The sequence below is a fragment of the Oncorhynchus masou genome, unplaced genomic scaffold, assembly GCF_036934945.1.
Source record: "Oncorhynchus masou masou isolate Uvic2021 unplaced genomic scaffold, UVic_Omas_1.1 unplaced_scaffold_446, whole genome shotgun sequence".
Taxonomy (NCBI): domain Eukaryota; kingdom Metazoa; phylum Chordata; class Actinopteri; order Salmoniformes; family Salmonidae; genus Oncorhynchus; species Oncorhynchus masou.
Genome location: NW_027010853.1, coordinates 384,676 through 405,355, shown reverse-complemented (window position 1 = coordinate 405,355; position 20,680 = coordinate 384,676). Strand labels below are relative to the sequence as shown.

At 45.9% G+C, this 20,680-nt stretch overlaps 2 protein-coding genes across 2 annotated transcripts in view; both read left to right on the top strand.

Annotated features, from left to right (window-relative positions):
• The window catches only part of LOC135535120 (actin-related protein 2/3 complex subunit 1B-like), a 51,158-nt gene extending 47,373 nt beyond the window's left edge, over positions 1-3,785 (top strand). The window contains exons 7-9 of the mRNA XM_064961841.1: positions 1,939-2,138; positions 2,290-2,380; positions 2,613-3,785. Of these exons, the coding sequence (XP_064817913.1) occupies positions 1,939-2,138; positions 2,290-2,380; positions 2,613-2,651 (330 nt within the window). The 3' untranslated portion in view covers positions 2,652-3,785. The remainder of the gene's footprint in view (positions 1-1,938; positions 2,139-2,289; positions 2,381-2,612) is intronic.
• A 524-nt stretch (positions 3,786-4,309) lies between these two features.
• LOC135535116 (monocyte to macrophage differentiation factor 2-like) overlaps positions 4,310-20,680 on the top strand; it is a 53,213-nt gene continuing 36,842 nt past the window's right edge. The window contains 1 exon segment of the mRNA XM_064961837.1: positions 4,310-4,572. Within this exon segment, the coding sequence (XP_064817909.1) occupies positions 4,559-4,572 (14 nt within the window). The 5' untranslated portion in view covers positions 4,310-4,558.

Genomic DNA, 20,680 nt, shown 5'->3' with positions numbered 1-20,680 from the left:
TGTCTGTCTCACTGTGTCTCCTCTCTCTCCTGTGTCTCTCTCCTGTGTCTGTCTCACTGTGTCTCCTCTCTCTCCTGTGTCTCTCACTGTCTCTCTCCTGTGTCTCTCTCCTGTGTCTCTCTACTGTGTCTCTCTACTGTGTCTCCTGTGTCTCTCTCCTGTGTCTCTCTACTGTGTCTCTCTACTGTGTCTCTCTCCTGTGTCTCTCTCCTGTGTCTCTCTCCTGTGTCTCTCTCCTGTGTCTCTCTCCTGTGTCTCTCTACTGTGTCTCTCTCCTGTGTCTCTCTCCTGTCTCTCTCCTGTGTCTCTCTCACTGTGTCTCTCTCCTGTGTCTGTCTCCTGTGTCTCCTGTGTCTCTCTCCTGTGTCTCTCTCCTGTGTCTCTCTCCTGTGTCTCTCTCCTGTGTCTCTCTCCTGTGTCTCTCTCCTGTGTCTCTCTCCTGTGTCTCTCTCCTGTGTCTCTCTCCTGTGTCTCTCTCCTGTGTCTCTCTCCTGTGTCTCTCTCCTGTGTCTGTCTCCTGTGTCTGTCTCACTGTGTCTCCTGTGTCTCTCTACTGTGTCTCTCTCCTGTGTCTCTCTCCTGTGTCTCTCTCCTGTGTCTCTCTCCTGTGTCTCTCTCACTGTGTCTCTCTCCTGTGTCTGTCTCACTGTGTCTCCTCTCTCTCCTGTGTCTCTCTCGTGTGTCTGTCTCCTGTGTCTCTCTCCTGTGTCTGTCTCCTGTGTCTGTCTCACTGTGTCTCTCTACTGTGTCTCTCTCCTGTGTCTCTCTCCTGTGTCTCTCTCCTGTGTCTCTCTCCTGTGTCTGTCTTACTGTGTCTCCTCTCTCTCCTGTGTCTGTCTCCTGTGTCTCTCTCCTGTCTCTCTCCTGTGTCTCTCTCCTGTGTCTCTCTCCTGTGTCTCTCTCCTGTGTCTCTCTCCTGTGTCTCTCTCCTGTGTCTCTCTCCTGTGTCTCTCTCCTGTGTCTCTCTCTCGTGTGTCTCTCACTGTGTCTCTCTCCTGTGTCTCTCTCCTGTGTCTCTCTCTCGTGTGTCTCTCACTGTGTCTCTCTCCTCTCTCTCTCCTGTGTCTGTCTCACTCCTCTCTCTCTCCTGTGTCTGTCTTACTGTGTCTCCTCTCTCTCCTGTGTCTGTCTCCTGTGTCTCTCTCCTGTGTCTCTCTCCTGTGTCTGTCTCCTGTGTCTGTCTCACTGTGTCTCCTGTGTCTCTCTACTGTGTCTCTCTCCTGTGTCTCTCTCCTGTGTCTCTCTCCTGTGTCTCTCTCCTGTGTCTCTCTCACTGTGTCTCTCTCCTGTGTCTGTCTCACTGTGTCTCCTCTCTCTCCTGTGTCTCTCTCCTGTGTCTGTCTCCTGTGTCTGTCTCACTGTGTCTCTCTACTGTGTCTGTCTCACTGTGTCTCCTCTCTCTCCTCTCTCTCTCTCCTGTGTCTCTCTCCTGTGTCTCTCTCCTGTGTCTCTCTCCTGTTTCTGTCTTACTGTGTCTCCTCTCTCTCCTGTGTCTGTCTCCTGTGTCTCTCTCCTGTCTCTCTCCTGTGTCTCTCTCCTGTGTCTCTCTCCTGTGTCTCTCTCCTGTGTCTCTCTCCTGTGTCTCTCTCCTGTGTCTCTCTCCTGTGTCTCTCTCTCGTGTGTCTCTCACTGTGTCTCTCTCCTGTGTCTCTCTCCTGTGTCTCTCTCTCGTGTGTCTCTCACTGTGTCTCTCTCCTCTCTCTCTCCTGTGTCTGTCTCACTCCTCTCTCTCTCCTGTGTCTGTCTTACTGTGTCTCCTCTCTCTCCTGTGTCTGTCTCCTGTGTCTCTCTCCTGTGTCTCTCTCCTGTGTCTCTCTCCTGTGTCTCTCTCTCGTGTGTCTCTCACTGTGTCTCTCTCCTCTCTCTCTCCTGTGTCTGTCTCACTCCTCTCTCTCCTGTGTGTCTCACTGTGTCTCTCTGTGTGTCTCTCCTCTCTAGGGTCATGACTGCTACCCGGTGCTGTTTGTGTATGACGGTACTAAGGGCTCAGTAACATTCGGAGGGAAGCTGGACGTTCCCAAGCAGACGTCTCAGAGAGGGATCAGCGCCAGGGAACGCTTCCAGAACCTGGACCGCCGAGCCACCTCGTCTGAGACCACCGAGCAGGGCCTGGAGAGTCTGCACAAGAACAGCATCAGGTGGGGGTGTATGTGTGTATTTCTGGGGTCGTAATGACTAAATATGTGTGTGTGTGTCTGGGGTCATAATGACTGTGTGTCTGTGTGTATTTCTGGGGTCGTAGTGTGTGTGTGTGTGTGTGTGTGTGCTAACTGTCTCTTTGTATTTCAGTCAGATCTCTGTGCTGGAGGGAGGGAAGAGTAAATGTACCACGTTCTGTACCACTGGGATGGACGGAGGAATGGTCACATGGGATGTCAAGGTACACACACACTACACACTACACACACACACACACACTACACACACACACAGACACTACACACACTACACACACACACTACACACACACTGCACACACACTACACACACACTACACACACACTACACACACACAGTCTGACACGTTACTGTAGTTGTGCCTTGTCACCGTCGTCATCTGGAATAGTTGTGCAGTGAAGAGATGTCTAAATATCATCTTCTTCTGTTCCCAGAGTCTGGAGTCTGCCCTGAAGGATCTCAAGATAGTCTGATATCCCCAGCCAACCAGCCAACCAGCCAACCAGCCGGGATATGAAGAAATCTCACCTCTTTGCCTTTCTGCTTCTCTGCGTCTGTCTCAGCAGCTGCTGGAGACATCTCCTTTCTGTCTGTCTCTGTTGAGCTCGAAGCACGGCAGCCATGACAACGACGTCTGCATTCCACATGGCACCCTGTTCTTTTTATATCGGTAGACCAGGACCCATAGGACACCATTCGAGACACATCTTGATTGTTTTTTTGTTTGTTCTTATCTTCTTTGTTCTAGAATCCAGGAAATGCGTTGTTCTGTTCCGTCAGGTGTTCTATACTGATAGTTGACGGAACAGAACAACGCATTTCCTGGATTCTAGAAACATCTTCTTTGTTTTAGAATCCAGAATCCAGGAAATGCTTTGTTCTGTTCCGTCAGGTGTTCTACTCTGATAGTTGTACCTGGACATACAGCTGTGCTCTTAGTGTACGGCACGATTCGCTTGGGCTTCTGGAATTAGTTTACTTGGGTTTTAGTTTTGATGTTCACACATGAATTTGTTGGATTTACAGCACAGGACCTAGAAAAAAAATCATATCTAAACTTGAGATTTTTTCACTTCAAATAAAAAAATTAAAAAGTAAATTAAATAGAATGGACTAATAACCCTTACAGAAAAAGATGACAGTTTTTAATAGTGCAGTTAAAGTGCATTTAAAGTGCAGTAAGTGCAGTCAACTGCGGTATTTTGGACGTAGTAATTTCAGAAGAAGTGCAGTTAGACCGCGCGCTGACCGCATTATTTTTTTTCGTAACGGGAAATGATTCTGAATTGTAGTGAATTTGTTTGGAGGCAGGTGATTAGTTTACTGTGTGATGTATTATATCTGTGGTAAGTTGCAGGTGTCTACAGGGTAAAAACATAAAACACAAAAAGCCATTTAACCAGTTTTGAAAAGTTGTGAAAAGTGGAAACCGGACATTCTGCTCCGATGAACTCCGTTATCAAGATGTATTAGAGCACAGCTGTTCGCTATTATAGTAGGACGCGTCAGCAGGTATTTATATACTCATGAAGAAAGCCAAGCCGCGGTACCTGTTAAATGCTTATGCTGGTCATAATATGCATTTTAATAAATGATTTACTATCATAGACTGTGTGTGTCTGTCCAAGTGTTTGATAAGACTGATCTGACGTCGACTCGTAACTGTTATGAAAATGTGGTCGAGACACGCCGAGTTTCAGACCGCAGTTTTTATAAACTTTTCACGTCAGATCATTCAGATACTTAAATTCAGATCCCTCTTGTTTTGTTCAGGTGTCACGCCATCTAGCGGCCACATTCAGTAGATAAACTACCAAAAGTCTTGGGTTCAAGCGTTTTTATGTTAAATATTACGACACGTGATGATGTTGACAGAAATTCCGACTGTATCCGTTTTGTTCTAGAAAATAAAGAGAAAGAACCAACTATTCTCCAACCCAGTATCTCTGGCCGCTTAAAACAACATCATGACTTGGGTCCAGATTGAACCGTTACCGAATCCGGTAAAAAAAAAATATATACTAATAATAATAATAATGAAAGAAAAAATAAGTTTAAAAAATATATAATTTTTTCTTCCGCGACGCAGGAAGACTGTTTTCCCTAGAAACCGTTTACATGGTTCGCACTTCCGGGTGTTGCCTGCTCTGAATCACGCGCATTATCGTCGCTGCAGCACCTTCGGCATCCCGGATACCAGTCGGTGATCACCAGCAGCATCGGGTTGAGATGTCTCTTTTAGATATCTAGTAGCAACACACCGCTGGAATCAAGACGGTCGAGAAAAAGCGCTGCTGAAACACACAACTCTGAAGACATATTTGTTATCGTTCCACCCACGTCTCTCTACTGTTGCCTTTTTCCCCCCTTCACATTTTAAATGAATCTTGTAAGGTATGTGGTTTTGGGTTTTTATAAATTGCATCTAAATGTGTAAACATCGCGACTCCCAGTTAATAGACGTTGTATCAACGTTTTGAATGTGTTGGTTTGATAATCCGAACAGACCGATAACCAGCGGTGATGTTTCTAACCTATTTGGGACTCCCTGTGACTGCTGTCCTGTATTAGTTGGGTTTTATGCAACGCTATTATTAGGTACAATAGTGTAACGACCCGGGGTTTATAAGCGCGGATATCGACTGTGCCGCTGATAGCGCGCTGGACTTCGGGCTAGAAGGTCGAGGGTTCGAGTCCTGCTCCCCTGCCCTTTCATTACAATATGATATAATGCTAATACACTGTTGGAATGGTTGAATGTCTGAGTTGGGTCTACGTCGCTCGGGAGCTGATCTGTTTTACAGTAGAATAACGAATACCGATTATGGTCCTTATGGATAATACCGGACCCCCTCTACTGCCCCGCGGGAACCCGACAGGACCGCGCAGGGACGTGTGACTTCTACTGATCTATTTTACATCAGTCTCTCTTGTACAGGCTGCACTGCCACGGCTAAGTTGTTTCCATGGGTTTCTGATTTAAAGTAGTTCTGTCATCAGATGACAACATCAGACTGATGCATTTACACCAGTAAACGTTTACAGGGGGGGGGGGGGGGGTTTACCCCAGTTTGTCGGTAAGCAGGGGGGTTCTGTACATCTGACTATTGGTGGAGTGGATAGTTCAATCAATGTTAGCCTAGGTCACTGTGTGTGTGTGTGTGTGTGTGTGTAAACGGTGAGATGAGAGGACAGATAGGTAGTTGTCACTGTGTGTGTATAATAGTTACTGTTACTACACACACTGACTACAGACAGACAGACAGGTCTGGGCACACTGACTACAGACAGACAGACAGACAGGTCTGGACACACTGACTACAGACAGACAGACGGGTCTGGACACACTGACTACAGACAGACAGACAGGTCTGGACACACTGACTACAGATAAACAGACAGGTCTGGACACACTGACTACAGATAAACAGACAGGTCTGGACACACTGACTACAGACAGACAGACAGGTCTGGACACACTGACAACAGACAGACAGACAGGTCTGGACACACTGACTACAGACAGACAGACAGGTCTGGACACACTGACTACAGACAGACAGACAGGTCTGGACACACTGACTACAGACAGACAGACAGGTCTGGACACACTGACTACAGACAGACAGACAGACAGGTCTGGACACACTGACTACAGACAGACAGACAGACAGGTCTGGACACACTGACTACAGACAGACAGACAGACAGGTCTGGACACACTGACTACAGACAGACAGACAGGTCTGGACACACTGACTACAGACAGACAGACAGGTCTGGACACACTGACTACAGACAGACAGACAGGTATGAACAAACTGACTACAGACAGACAGACAGGTATGAACAAACTGACTACAGACAGACAGACAGGTATGAACACACTGACTACAGACAGACAGACAGGTCTGGACACACTGACTACAGACAGACAGACAGACAGACAGGTCTGGACACACTGACTACAGACAGACAGACAGACAGACAGACAGGTCTGGACACACTGACTACAGACAGACAGACAGACAGGTCTGGACACACTGACTACAGACAGACAGACAGACAGGTCTGGACACACTGACTACAGACAGACAGACAGACAGGTCTGGACACACTGACTACAGACAGACAGACAGGTCTGGACACACTGACTACAGACAGACAGACAGGTCTGGACACACTGACTACAGACAGACAGACAGGTCTGGGCACACTGACTACAGACAGACAGACAGGTCTGGACAGACAGACAGACAGGTCTGGACACACTGACTACAGACAGACAGACAGACAGACAGGTCTGGACACACTGACTACAGACAGACAGACAGGTCTGGACACACTGACTACAGACAGACAGACAGGTCTGGACACACTGACTACAGATAGACAGACAGGTCTGGACACACTGACTACAGACAGACAGACAGACAGGTCTGGACACACTGACTACAGACAGACAGACAGGTCTGGACACACTGACTACAGACAGACAGACAGGTCTGGGCACACTGACTACAGACAGACAGACAGGTCTGGACAGACAGACAGACAGGTCTGGACACACTGACTACAGACAGACAGACAGACAGACAGGTCTGGACACACTGACTACAGACAGACAGACAGGTCTGGACACACTGACTACAGATAGACAGACAGGTCTGGACACACTGACTACAGACAGACAGACAGACAGGTCTGGACACACTGACTACAGACAGACAGACGGGTCTGGACACACTGACTACAGACAGACAGACAGGTCTGGACACACTGACTACAGATAAACAGACAGGTCTGGACACACTGACTACAGATAAACAGACAGGTCTGGACACACTGACTACAGACAGACAGACAGGTCTGGACACACTGACAACAGACAGACAGACAGGTCTGGACACACTGACTACAGACAGACAGACAGGTCTGGACACACTGACTACAGACAGACAGACAGGTCTGGACACACTGACTACAGACAGACAGACAGGTCTGGACACACTGACTACAGACAGACAGACAGACAGGTCTGGACACACTGACTACAGACAGACAGACAGACAGGTCTGGACACACTGACTACAGACAGACAGACAGACAGGTCTGGACACACTGACTACAGACAGACAGACAGGTCTGGACACACTGACTACAGACAGACAGACAGGTCTGGACACACTGACTACAGACAGACAGACAGGTATGAACAAACTGACTACAGACAGACAGACAGGTATGAACAAACTGACTACAGACAGACAGACAGGTCTGGACACACTGACTACAGACAGACAGACAGACAGACAGGTCTGGACACACTGACTACAGACAGACAGACAGACAGACAGACAGGTCTGGACACACTGACTACAGACAGACAGACAGACAGACAGGTCTGGACACACTGACTACAGACAGACAGACAGACAGGTCTGGACACACTGACTACAGACAGACAGACAGACAGGTCTGGACACACTGACTACAGACAGACAGACAGGTCTGGACACACTGACTACAGACAGACAGACAGGTCTGGACACACTGACTACAGACAGACAGACAGGTCTGGGCACACTGACTACAGACAGACAGACAGGTCTGGACAGACAGACAGACAGGTCTGGACACACTGACTACAGACAGACAGACAGACAGACAGGTCTGGACACACTGACTACAGACAGACAGACAGGTCTGGACACACTGACTACAGACAGACAGACAGGTCTGGACACACTGACTACAGATAGACAGACAGGTCTGGACACACTGACTACAGACAGACAGACAGACAGGTCTGGACACACTGACTACAGACAGACAGACAGGTCTGGACACACTGACAACAGACAGACAGACAGACAGGTCTGGACACACTGACTACAGACAGACAGACAGGTCTGGACACACTGACTACAGACAGACAGACAGGTATGAACAAACTGACTACAGACAGACAGACAGGTCTGGACACACTGACTACAGACAGACAGACAGACAGACAGGTCTGGACACACTGACTACAGACAGACAGACAGACAGACAGACAGGTCTGGACACACTGACTACAGACAGACAGACAGGTCTGGACACACTGACTACAGACAGACAGACAGACAGGTCTGGACACACTGACTACAGACAGACAGACAGGTCTGGACACACTGACTACAGACATACAGACAGGTCTGGACACACTGACTACAGACAGACAGACAGGTCTGGGCACACTGACTACAGACAGACAGACAGGTCTGGACAGACAGACAGACAGGTCTGGACACACTGACTACAGACAGACAGACAGGTCTGGACACACTGACTACAGACAGACAGACAGGTCTGGGCACACTGACTACAGACAGACAGACAGGTCTGGACAGACAGACAGACAGGTCTGGACACACTGACTACAGACAGACAGACAGGTCTGGACACACTGACTACAGACAGACAGACAGGTCTGGACACACTGACTACAGATAGACAGACAGGTCTGGACACACTGACTACAGATAGACAGACAGGTCTGGACACACTGACTACAGATAGACAGACAGGTCTGGACACACTGACTACAGATAGACAGACAGGTCTGGACACACTGACTACAGACAGACAGACAGGTCTGGACACACTGACTACAGACAGACAGGTCTGGACACACTGACTACAGACAGACAGACAGGTCTGGACACACTGACTACAGACAGACAGACAGGTCTGGACACACTGACTACAGATAGACAGACAGACAGGTCTGGACACACTGACTACAGACAGACAGGTCTGGGCACACTGACTACAGACAGACAGACAGGTCTGGGCACACTGACTACAGACAGACAGACAGGTCTGGACACACTGACTACAGACAGACAGACAGGTCTGGACACACTGACTACAGACAGACAGACAGGTCTGGACACACTGACTACAGACAGACAGACAGGTCTGGACACACTGACTACAGACAGACAGACAGGTCTGGACACACTGACTACAGACAGACAGACAGGTCTGGACACACTGACTACAGACAGACAGACAGGTCTGGACACACTGACTACAGACAGACAGGTCTGGACACACTGACTACAGACAGACAGGTCTGGACACACTGACTACAGACAGACAGACAGGTCTGGACACACTGACTACAGACAGACAGACAGGTCTGGACACACTGACTACAGACAGACAGACAGGTCTGGACACACTGACTACAGACAGACAGACAGACAGACAGGTCTGGACTCACTGACTACAGACAGACAGACAGGTCTGGGCACACTGACTACAGACAGACAGACAGGTCTGGGCACACTGACTACAGACAGACAGACAGGTCTGGACACACTGACTACAGACAGACAGACAGGTCTGAACACACTGACTACAGACAGACAGACAGGTCTGGACACACTGACTACAGATAGACAGACAGGTCTGGACACACTGACTACAGATAGACAGACAGGTCTGGACACACTGACTACAGATAGACAGACAGGTCTGGACACACTGACTACAGATAGACAGACAGGTCTGGACACACTGACTACAGATAGACAGACAGGTCTGGACACACTGACTACAGACAGACAGACAGGTCTGGACACACTGACTACAGACAGACAGACAGGTCTGGACACACTGACTACAGACAGACAGACAGGTCTGGACACACTGACTACAGACAGACAGACAGGTCTGGACACACTGACTACAGATAGACAGACAGACAGGTCTGGACACACTGACTACAGACAGACAGGTCTGGGCACACTGACTACAGACAGACAGACAGGTCTGGGCACACTGACTACAGACAGACAGACAGGTCTGGACACACTGACTACAGACAGACAGGTCTGGACACACTGACTACAGACAGACAGACAGGTCTGGACACACTGACTACAGACAGACAGACAGGTCTGGACACACTGACTACAGATAGACAGACAGGTCTGGACACACTGACTACAGACAGACAGACAGGTCTGGACACACTGACTACAGACAGACAGACAGGTCTGGACACACTGACTACAGACAGACAGACAGGTCTGGACACACTGACTACAGACAGACAGACAGGTCTGGACACACTGACTACAGATAGACAGACAGACAGGTCTGGACACACTGACTACAGACAGACAGGTCTGGGCACACTGACTACAGACAGACAGACAGGTCTGGGCACACTGACTACAGACAGACAGACAGGTCTGGACACACTGACTACAGACAGACAGGTCTGGACACACTGACTACAGACAGACAGACAGGTCTGGACACACTGACTACAGACAGACAGACAGGTCTGGACACACTGACTACAGACAGACAGACAGGTCTGGACACACTGACTACAGACAGACAGACAGGTCTGGACACACTGACTACAGACAGACAGACAGGTCTGGACACACTGACTACAGACAGACAGACAGGTCTGGACACACTGACTACAGACAGACAGACAGGTCTGGACACACTGACTACAGACAGACAGACAGGTCTGGACACACTGACTACAGACAGACAGACAGGTCTGGACACACTGACTACAGACAGACAGACAGGTCTGGACACACTGACTACAGACAGACAGACAGGTCTGGACACACTGACTACAGACAGACAGACAGGTCTGGACACACTGACTACAGACAGACAGACAGACAGACAGGTCTGGACTCACTGACTACAGACAGACAGACAGGTCTGGGCACACTGACTACAGACAGACAGACAGGTCTGGACACACTGACTACAGACAGACAGACAGGTCTGGACACACTGACTACAGACAGACAGACAGGTCTGAACACACTGACTACAGACAGACAGACAGGTCTGGACACACTGACTACAGACACAGACAGGTCTGGACACACTGACTACAGACAGACAGACAGACAGGTCTGGACACACTGACTACAGACAGACAGACAGGTCTGGACACACTGACTACAGACATACAGACAGGTCTGGACACACTGACTACAGACAGACAGACAGGTCTGGAAACACTGACTACAGACAGACAGACAGGTCTGGACACACTGACTACAGACAGACAGACAAGTCTGGACAGACAGACAGACAGACAGACAGGTCTGGACAGACAGACAGACAGGTCTGGACAGACAGACAGACAGGTCTGGACAGACTGACGACAGACAGGTCTGGACACACTGACTACAGACAGACAGACAGGTCTGGACACACTGACTACAGACAGACAGACAGGTATGAACAAACTGACTACAGACAGACAGACAGGTATGAACAAACTGACTACAGACAGACAGACAGGTCTGGACACACTGACTACACACAGACAGACAGGTCTGGACACACTGACTACAGACAGACAGACAGACAGGTCTGGACACACTGACTACAGACAGACAGACAGTTCTGGACACACTGACTACAGACAGACAGACAGGTCTGGACACACTGACTACAGACAGACAGACAGGTCTGGGCACACTGACTACAGACAGACAGACAGACAGACAGGTCTGGACACACTGACTACAGACAGACAGACAGGTCTGGAAACTGACTACAGACAGACAGACAGGACACTGCAGTCAGAAAGAGAGGGTGTCACACACAGAGTCTGGACTAGGGGAAGCCCTGCTGGGCTTTGGCTCTGTGATCTGTTGGTCTGGCCTGGCCATGTGTGTGTGGCCTGGGGCTCAGGTCATTAACAGACAGGTCAGGCTCTGTGATCTGTTGGTCTGGCCTGGCCATGTGTGTGTGGCCTGGGGCTCAGGTCATTAACAGACAGGTTGATAACCTAATTAACAGAACTGCCATCTGTCTGTATAGGGAGGGAGGAGGGATGGATGGATGGAGGGGAGAGGGATGGATGGATGGATGGAGGGGAGGGATGGATGGAAAGAGGGGGTAGAGCGAGATGAAAAGAGAGGGTAGAGATGGAACGAGAGAGAGGGTAGAGATGGAACGAGAGAGAGGGTAGAGATGGAACGAGAGAGAGGGTAGAGATGGAACGAGAGAGAGGGTAGAGATGGAACGAGAGAGAGGGTATAGATGGAACGAGAGAGAGGGTATAGATGGAACGAGAGAGAGGGTATAGATGGAACGAGAGAGAGGGTAGAGATGGAACGAGAGAGAGGGTAGAGATGGAACGAGAGAGAGGGTAGAGATGGAACGAGAGAGAGGGTAGAGATGGAACGAGAGAGAGAGGGTAGAGATGGAACGAGAGAGAGGGTAGAGATGGAACGAGAGAGAGGGTATAGATGGAACGAGAGAGAGAGAGTAGAGATGGAACGAGAGAGAGGGTAGAGATGGAACGAGAGAGAGAGAGTAGAGATGGAACGAGAGAGAGGGTAGAGATGGAACGAGAGAGAGGGTAGAGATGGAACGAGAGAGAGGGTAGAGATGGAACGAGAGAGAGGGTAGAGATGGAACGAGAGAGAGGGTAGAGATGGAACGAGAGAGATGGATGGACGAGAGAGAGAGGGTAGAGATGGAACGAGAGAGAGAGGGTATAGATGGAACGAGAGAGAGAGGGTAGAGATGGAACGAGAGAGAGAGGTAGAGATGGAACGAGAGAGAGAGGGTAGAGATGGAACGAGAGAGAGAGGGTAGAGATGGAACGAGAGAGAGAGATGGAGGGTAGAGATGGAACGAGAGAGAGAGGGTAGAGATGGAACGAGAGAGAGAGGGTAGAGATGGAACGAGAGAGAGAGGGTAGAGATGGAACGAGAGAGAGAGGGTAGAGATGGAACGAGAGAGAGGGTAGAGATGGAACGAGAGAGAGATGGAACGAGAGAGAGAGGGTAGAGATGGAACGAGAGAGAGGGTAGAGATGGAACGAGAGAGAGAGGGTAGAGATGGAACGAGAGAGAGGGTAGAGATGGAACGAGAGAGAGGGTAGAGATGGAACGAGAGAGAGAGGTAGAGATGGAACGAGAGAGAGAGGGTAGAGATGGAACGAGAGAGAGAGGGTAGAGATGGAACTTTATAGAGAGAGAGAGGGTAGAGATGGAACGAGAGAGAGAGGGTAGAGATGGAACGAGAGAGAGAGGGTAGAGATGGAACGAGAGAGAGAGGGTTTAGAGATGGAACGAGAGTGTTTAGAGAGGGTAGAGATGGAACGTAGAGAGAGAGGGTAGAGATGGAACAACCTCAACCTACTGCATAGAGAGAGAGACAACCTCAACCTACTTTATAGTGTTTAGATGAGACAACCTCAACCTACTGTATAGTGTTTAGAGAGGGACAACCTCAGCCTACTGTAGAGAGAGAGACAACCTCAACCTACTTTATAGTGTTTAGAGAGGGACAACCTCAACCTACTGTATAGTGTTTAGAGAGGGACAACCTCAACCTACTTTATAGTGTTTAGAGAGAGACAACCTCAACCTACTGTATAGTGTTTATAGAGAGACAACCTCAACCTACTTTATAGTGTTTAGAGAGAGACAACCTCAACCTACTGCATAGTGTTTAGAGAGAGACAACCTCAACCTACTTTATAGTGTTTAGAGACAACCTCAACCTACTGTATAGTGTTTAGAGAGACAACCTCAACCTACTTAGTGTTTATAGAGTCAACCTACTATAGTGTTTAGAGAGAGACAACCTCAACCTACTTTATAGTGTTTAGAGAGAGACAACCTCAACCTACTGTATAGTGTTTAGAGAGGGACAACCTCAACCTACTGTATAGTGTTTAGAGAGAGACAACCTCAACCTACTGTATAGTGTTTAGAGAGAGACAACCTCAACCTACTTTATAGTGTTTAGAGAGAGACAACCTCAACCTACTGTATAGTGTTTAGAGAGAGACAACCTCAACCTACTTTATAGTGTTTAGAGAGAGACAACCTCAACCTACTGTATAGTGTTTAGAGAGGGACAACCTCAACCTACTGTATAGTGTTTAGAGAGAGACAACCTCAACCTACTTTATAGTGTTTAGAGACTAGAGAGAGACAACCTCAACCTACTTTATAGTGTTTAGAGAGAGACAACCTCAACCTACTGTATAGTGTTTAGAGAGGGACAACCTCAACCTACTGTGTTTAGATCAACCTACTGTATAGTGTTTATAGTGTTTAGAGAGACAACCTCAACCTACTGTATAGTGTTTAGAGAGGGACAACCTCAACCTACTGTATAGTGTTTAGAGAGAGACAACCTCAACCTACTTTATAGTGTTTAGAGAGAGACAACCTCAACCTACTGTATAGTGTTTAGAGAGAGACAACCTCAACCTACTGTATAGTGTTTAGAGAGAGACAACCTCAACCTACTTTATAGTGTTTAGAGAGAGACAACCTCAACCTACTGTAGTGTTTAGAGAGAGACAACCTCAACCTACTGTATAGTGTTTAGAGAGAGACAACCTCAACCTACTTTATAGTGTTTAGAGAGAGACAACCTCAACCTACTTTATAGTGTTTAGAGAGAGACAACCTCAACCTACTGTATAGTGTTTAGAGAGAGACAACCTCAACCTACTGTATAGTGTTTAGAGACTAGAGAGAGACAACCTCAACCTACTGTATAGTGTTTAGAGACTAGAGAGAGACAACCTCAACCTACTTTATAGTGTTTAGAGAGAGACAACCTCAACCTACTTTATAGTGTTTAGAGAGAGACAACCTCAACCTACTGTATAGTGTTTAGAGAGGGACAACCTCAACCTACTGTATAGTGTTTAGAGAGAGACAACCTCAACCTACTTTATAGTGTTTAGAGAGAGACAACCTCAACCTACTGTATAGTGTTTAGAGAGGGACAACCTCAACCTACTGTATAGTGTTTAGAGAGAGACAACCTCAACCTACTGTATAGTGTTTAGAGACTAGAGAGAGACAACCTCAACCTACTTTATAGTGTTTAGAGAGAGACAACCTCAACCTACTTTATAGTGTTTAGAGAGAGACAACCTCAACCTACTGTATAGTGTTTAGAGACTAGGGACAACCTCAACCTACTTTATAGTGTTTAGAGAGAGACAACCTCAACCTACTGTATAGTGTTTAGAGACTAGAGAGACAACCTCAACCTACTGTATAGTGTTTAGAGAGAGACAACCTCAACCTACTTTATAGTGTTTAGAGAGAGACAACCTCAACCTACTGTATAGTGTTTAGAGAGAGGACAACCTCAACCTACTGTATAGTGTTTAGAGACTAGAGACAACCTCAACCTACTGTATAGTGTTTAGAGACAACCTCAACCTACTGTATAGTGTTTAGAGACAACCTCAACCTACTGTATAGTGTTTAGAGAGAGACAACCTCAACCTACTTTATAGTGTTTAGAGACAACCTCAACCTACTTTATAGTGTTTAGAGAGACAACCTCAACCTACTGTATAGTGTTTAGAGAGAGACAACCTCAACCTACTTTATAGTGTTTAGAGAGAGACAACCTCAACCTACTGTAGTGTTTAGAGAGACTAGAGACAACCTCAACCTACTGTATAGTGTTTAGAGAGAGACAACCTCAACCTACTTTATAGTGCTTAGAGACTGGAGACAACCTCAACCTACTGTAGTGTTTAGAGAGAGACAACCTCAACCTACTGTATAGTGTTTAGAGACTAGAGAGGGACAACCTCAACCTACTGTATAGTGTTCAACCTAGAGTGTTTACTAGAGAGACAACCTCAACCTACTTTATAGTGTACTTTATTAGAGACTATAGAGGAGACAACCTCAACCTACTGTATAGTGTTTAGAGACTAGAGAGAGACAACCTCAACCTACTGTATAGTGTTTAGAGAGAGACAACCTCAACCTACTGTATAGTGTTTAGAGACTAGAGAGAGACAACCTCAACCTACTGTATAGTGTTTAGAGACTAGAGAGAGAGACAACCTCAACCTACTGTATAGTGTTTAGAGACTAGTGTTTACAACCTCAACCTACTGTATAGTGTTTAGAGAGAGACAACCTCAACCTACTTTATAGTGCTTAGAGACTGGAGACAACCTCAACCTACTGTATAGTGTTTAGAGAGAGACAACCTCAACCTACTTTATAGTGTTTAGAGACTAGAGAGAGACAACCTCAACCTACTGTATAGTGTTTAGAGACTATAGAGGGACAACCTCAACCTACTGTATAGTGTTTAGAGACTAGAGACAACCTCAACCTACTGTATAGTGTTTAGAGACTAGAGAGAGACAACCTCAACCTACTGTATAGTGTTTAGAGAGAGACAACCTCAACCTACTGTATAGTGTTTAGAGACTAGAGAGAGACAACCTCAACCTACTGTATAGTGTTTAGAGAGAGACAACCTCAACCTACTTTATAGTGCTTAGAGACTAGAGACAACCTCAACCTACTGTATAGTGTTTAGAGAGAGACAACCTCAACCTACTGTATAGTGTTTAGAGACAGACAACCTCAACCTACTGTATAGTGTTTAGAGACTAGAGGACAACCTCAACCTACTGTATAGTGTTTAGAGAGAGACAACCTCAACCTACTGTATAGTGTTTAGAGAGAGACAACCTCAACCTACTGTATAGTGTTTAGAGACTATAGAGGTGTTTACAACCTCAACCTACTGTATAGTGTTTAGAGAGAGACAACCTCAACCTACTGTATAGTGTTTAGAGAGACAACCTCAACCTACTGTATAGTGTTTAGAGACTAACCTAGAGTGTTTAGACAACCTCAACCTACTGTATAGTGTTTAGAGACTAGAGACAACCTCAACCTACTGTATAGTGTTTAGAGAGAGACAACCTCAACCTACTGTATAGTGTTTAGAGAGAGACAACCTCAACCTACTGTATAGTGTTTAGAGACTAGAGACAAACCTCAACCTACTTTATAGTGTTTAGAGAATAGAGACAACCTCAACCTACTGTATAGTGTTTAGAGAGAGACAACCTCAACCTACTTTATAGTGCTTAGAGACTAGAGAGTGACAACCTCAACCTACTGTATAGTGTTTAGAGACTATAGAGGGACAACCTCAACCTACTTTATAGTGTTTAGAGACTATAGAGGGACAACCTCAACCTACTGTATAGTGTTTAGAGACTAGAGACAACCTCAACCTACTGTATAGTGTTTAGAGACTAGAGAGAGACAACCTCAACCTACTGTATAGTGTTTAGAGACTATAGAGGGACAACCTCAACCTACTTTATAGTGTTTAGAGACTAGAGAGGGACAACCTCAACCTACTTTATAATGTTTAGAGACTAGAGACAACCTCAACCTACTGTATAGTGTTTAGAGACTAGAGAGAGACAACCTCAACCTACTGTATAGTGTTTAGAGACTATAGAGGGACAACCTCAACCTACTGTATAGTGTTTAGAGACTATAGAGGGACAACCTCAACCTACTTTATAATGTTTAGAGACTAGAGACAACCTCAACCTACTGTATAGTGTTTAGAGACTAGAGAGAGACAACCTCAACCTACTGTATAGTGTTTAGAGACTAGAGACAACCTCAACCTACTGTATAGTGTTTAGAGACTAGAGAGAGACAACCTCAACCTACTGTATAGAGACAACAACTCAACCTACTGTATAGTGTTTAGAGACTAGAGAGAGACAACCTCAACCTACTGATAGTGTTTAGAGACTAGAGAGGGACAACCTCAACCTACTGTATAGTGTTTAGAGACTAGATAGTGTTTAGAGACAACCTCAACCTACTGTATAGTGTTTAGAGACTAGTAGAGAGACAACCTCAACCTACTTTATAGTGTTTAGAGACTCAACCTACTGTAGAGAGACAACCTCAACCTACTTTATAGTGTTTAGAGACAAGAGAGACAACCTCAACCTACTTTATAGAACCTACTGTATAGTGTTTAGAGAGAGACAACCTCAACCTACTGTATAGTGTTTAGAGACTAGAGAGAGACAACCTCAACCTACTGTATAGTGTTTAGAGACTAGAGACAACCTCAACCTACTGTATAGTGTTTAGAGACTAGAGAGAGACAACCTCAACCTACTGTATAGTGTTTAGAGACAACCTCAACCTACTTTATAGTGTTTAGAGAGAGACAACCTCAACCTACTGTATAGTGTTTAGAGAGTGTTTAGACAACCTCAACCTACTGTATAGTGTTTAGAGAGAGACAACCTCAACCTACTGTATAGTGTTTAGAGAGACAACCTCAACCTACTTTATAGTGTTTAGACAACCTCAACCTACTGTATAGTGTTTAGAGACTCAACCTACTGTATAGTGTTTAGAGAGACAACCTCAACCTACTGTATAGTGTTTAGAGAGAGACAACCTCAACCTACTGTATAGTGTTTAGAGACAAACTCAACCTACTGATAGTGTTTAGAGACTAGAGACAACCTCAACCTACTGTATAGTGTTTAGAGACTAGAGAGGGACAACCTCAACCTACTGTATAGTGTTTAGAGAGAGTGTTTGAGAGACAACCTCAACCTACTTTATAGTGTTTAGAGACTAAGAGACAACCTCAACCTACTGATAGTGTTTAGAGACAACCTCAACCTACTGTATAGTGTTTAGAGAGAGACAACCTCAACCTACTGTATAGTGTTTAGAGACTCAAGAGACAACCTCAACCTACTTTATAGTGTTTAGAGAGAGACAACCTCAACCTACTTTATAGTGTTTAGAGAGAGACAACCTCAACCTACTGTATAGTGTTTAGAGACTAGAGACAACCTCAACCTACTTTATAGTGTTTAGAGACTAGAGAGACAACCTCAACCTACTGTATAGTGTTTAGAGAGAGACAACCTCAACCTACTGTATAGTGTTTAGAGACTAGAGAGAGACAACCTCAACCTACTGTATAGTGTTTAGTGTCAACCTAGTGTTTAGACAACCTCAACCTACTGTATAGTGTTTAGAGGACAACCTCAACCTACTGTATAGTGTTTAGAGACTAGAGAGGACAACCTCAACCTACTGTATAGTGTTTAGAGAGAGACAACCTCAACCTACTGTATAGTGTTTAGAGAGAGACAACCTCAACCTACTGTATAGTGTTTAGAGACTAGAGACAACCTCAACCTACTGTATAGTGTTTAGAGAGAGACAACCTCAACCTAGAGTGTTTAGAGAGACAACCTCAACCTACTGTATAGTGTTTAGAGACTATAGACAACCTCAACCTACTTTATAGTGTTTAGAGAGAGACAACCTCAACCTACTGTATAGTGTTTAGAACCTCAACCTACTGTATAGTGTTTAGAGAGAGACAACCTCAACCTACTGTATAGTGTTTAGAGACTAGAGACAACCTCAACCTACTGTATAGTGTTTAGAGACAACCTCAACCTACTGTATAGTGTTTAGAGACAACCTCAACCTACTGTATAGTGTTTAGAGACTAGAGAGGGACAACCTCAACCTACTGTATAGTGTTTAGAGAGAGACAACCTCAACCTACTTTATAGTGTTTAGAGAGAGACAACCTCAACCTACTGTATAGTGTTTAGAGACTAGAGAGGGACAACCTCAACCTACTTTATAGTGTTTAGAGAATAGAGACAACCTCAACCTACTGTATAGTGTTTAGAGAGAGACAACCTCAACCTACTTTATAGTGCTTAGAGACTAGAGAGTGACAACCTCAACCTACTGTATAGTGTTTAGAGACTATAGAGGGACAACCTCAACCTACTTTATAGTGTTTAGAGACTAGAGTGTTTAGAGACTATAGAGACAACCTCAACCTACTTTATAGTGCTTAGAGACAACCTCAACCTACTGTAGTGTTTAGAGAGAGACAACCTCAACCTACTGTATAGTGTTTAGAGACTAGAGAGGGACAACCTCAACCTACTGTATAGTGTTTAGAGACTATAGAGGGACAACCTCAACCTACTGTATAGTGCTTAGAGAACCTCAACCTACTGTATAGTGTTTAGAGACTAGAGAGGGACAACCTCAACCTACTGTATAGTGTTTAGAGACTATAGAGGGACAACCTCAACCTACTGTATAGTGTTTAGAGACTAGAGAGGGACAACCTCAACCTACTTTATAATGTTTAGAGACTAGAGACAACCTCAACCTACTGTATAGTGTTTAGAGACTAGAGAGAGACAACCTCAACCTACTGTATAGTGTTTAGAGACTATAGAGGGACAACCTCAACCTACTGTATAGTGTTTAGAGACTATAGAGAGACAACCTCAACCTACTGTATAGTGTTTAGAGACTAGAGACAACCTCAACCTACTGTATAGTGTTTAGAGACTAGAGAGAGACAACCTCAACCTACTGTATAGTGTTTAGAGACTAGAGACAACCTCAACCTACTGTATAGTGTTTAGAGAGAGACAACCTCAACCTACTGTATAGTGTTTAGAGACTAGAGAGAGACAACCTCAACCTACTGTATAGTGTTTAGAGACTAGAGACAACCTCAACCTACTGTATAGTGTTTAGAGACTAGAGAGAGACAACCTCAACCTACTGTATAGTGTTTAGAGAGAGACAACCTCAACCTACTG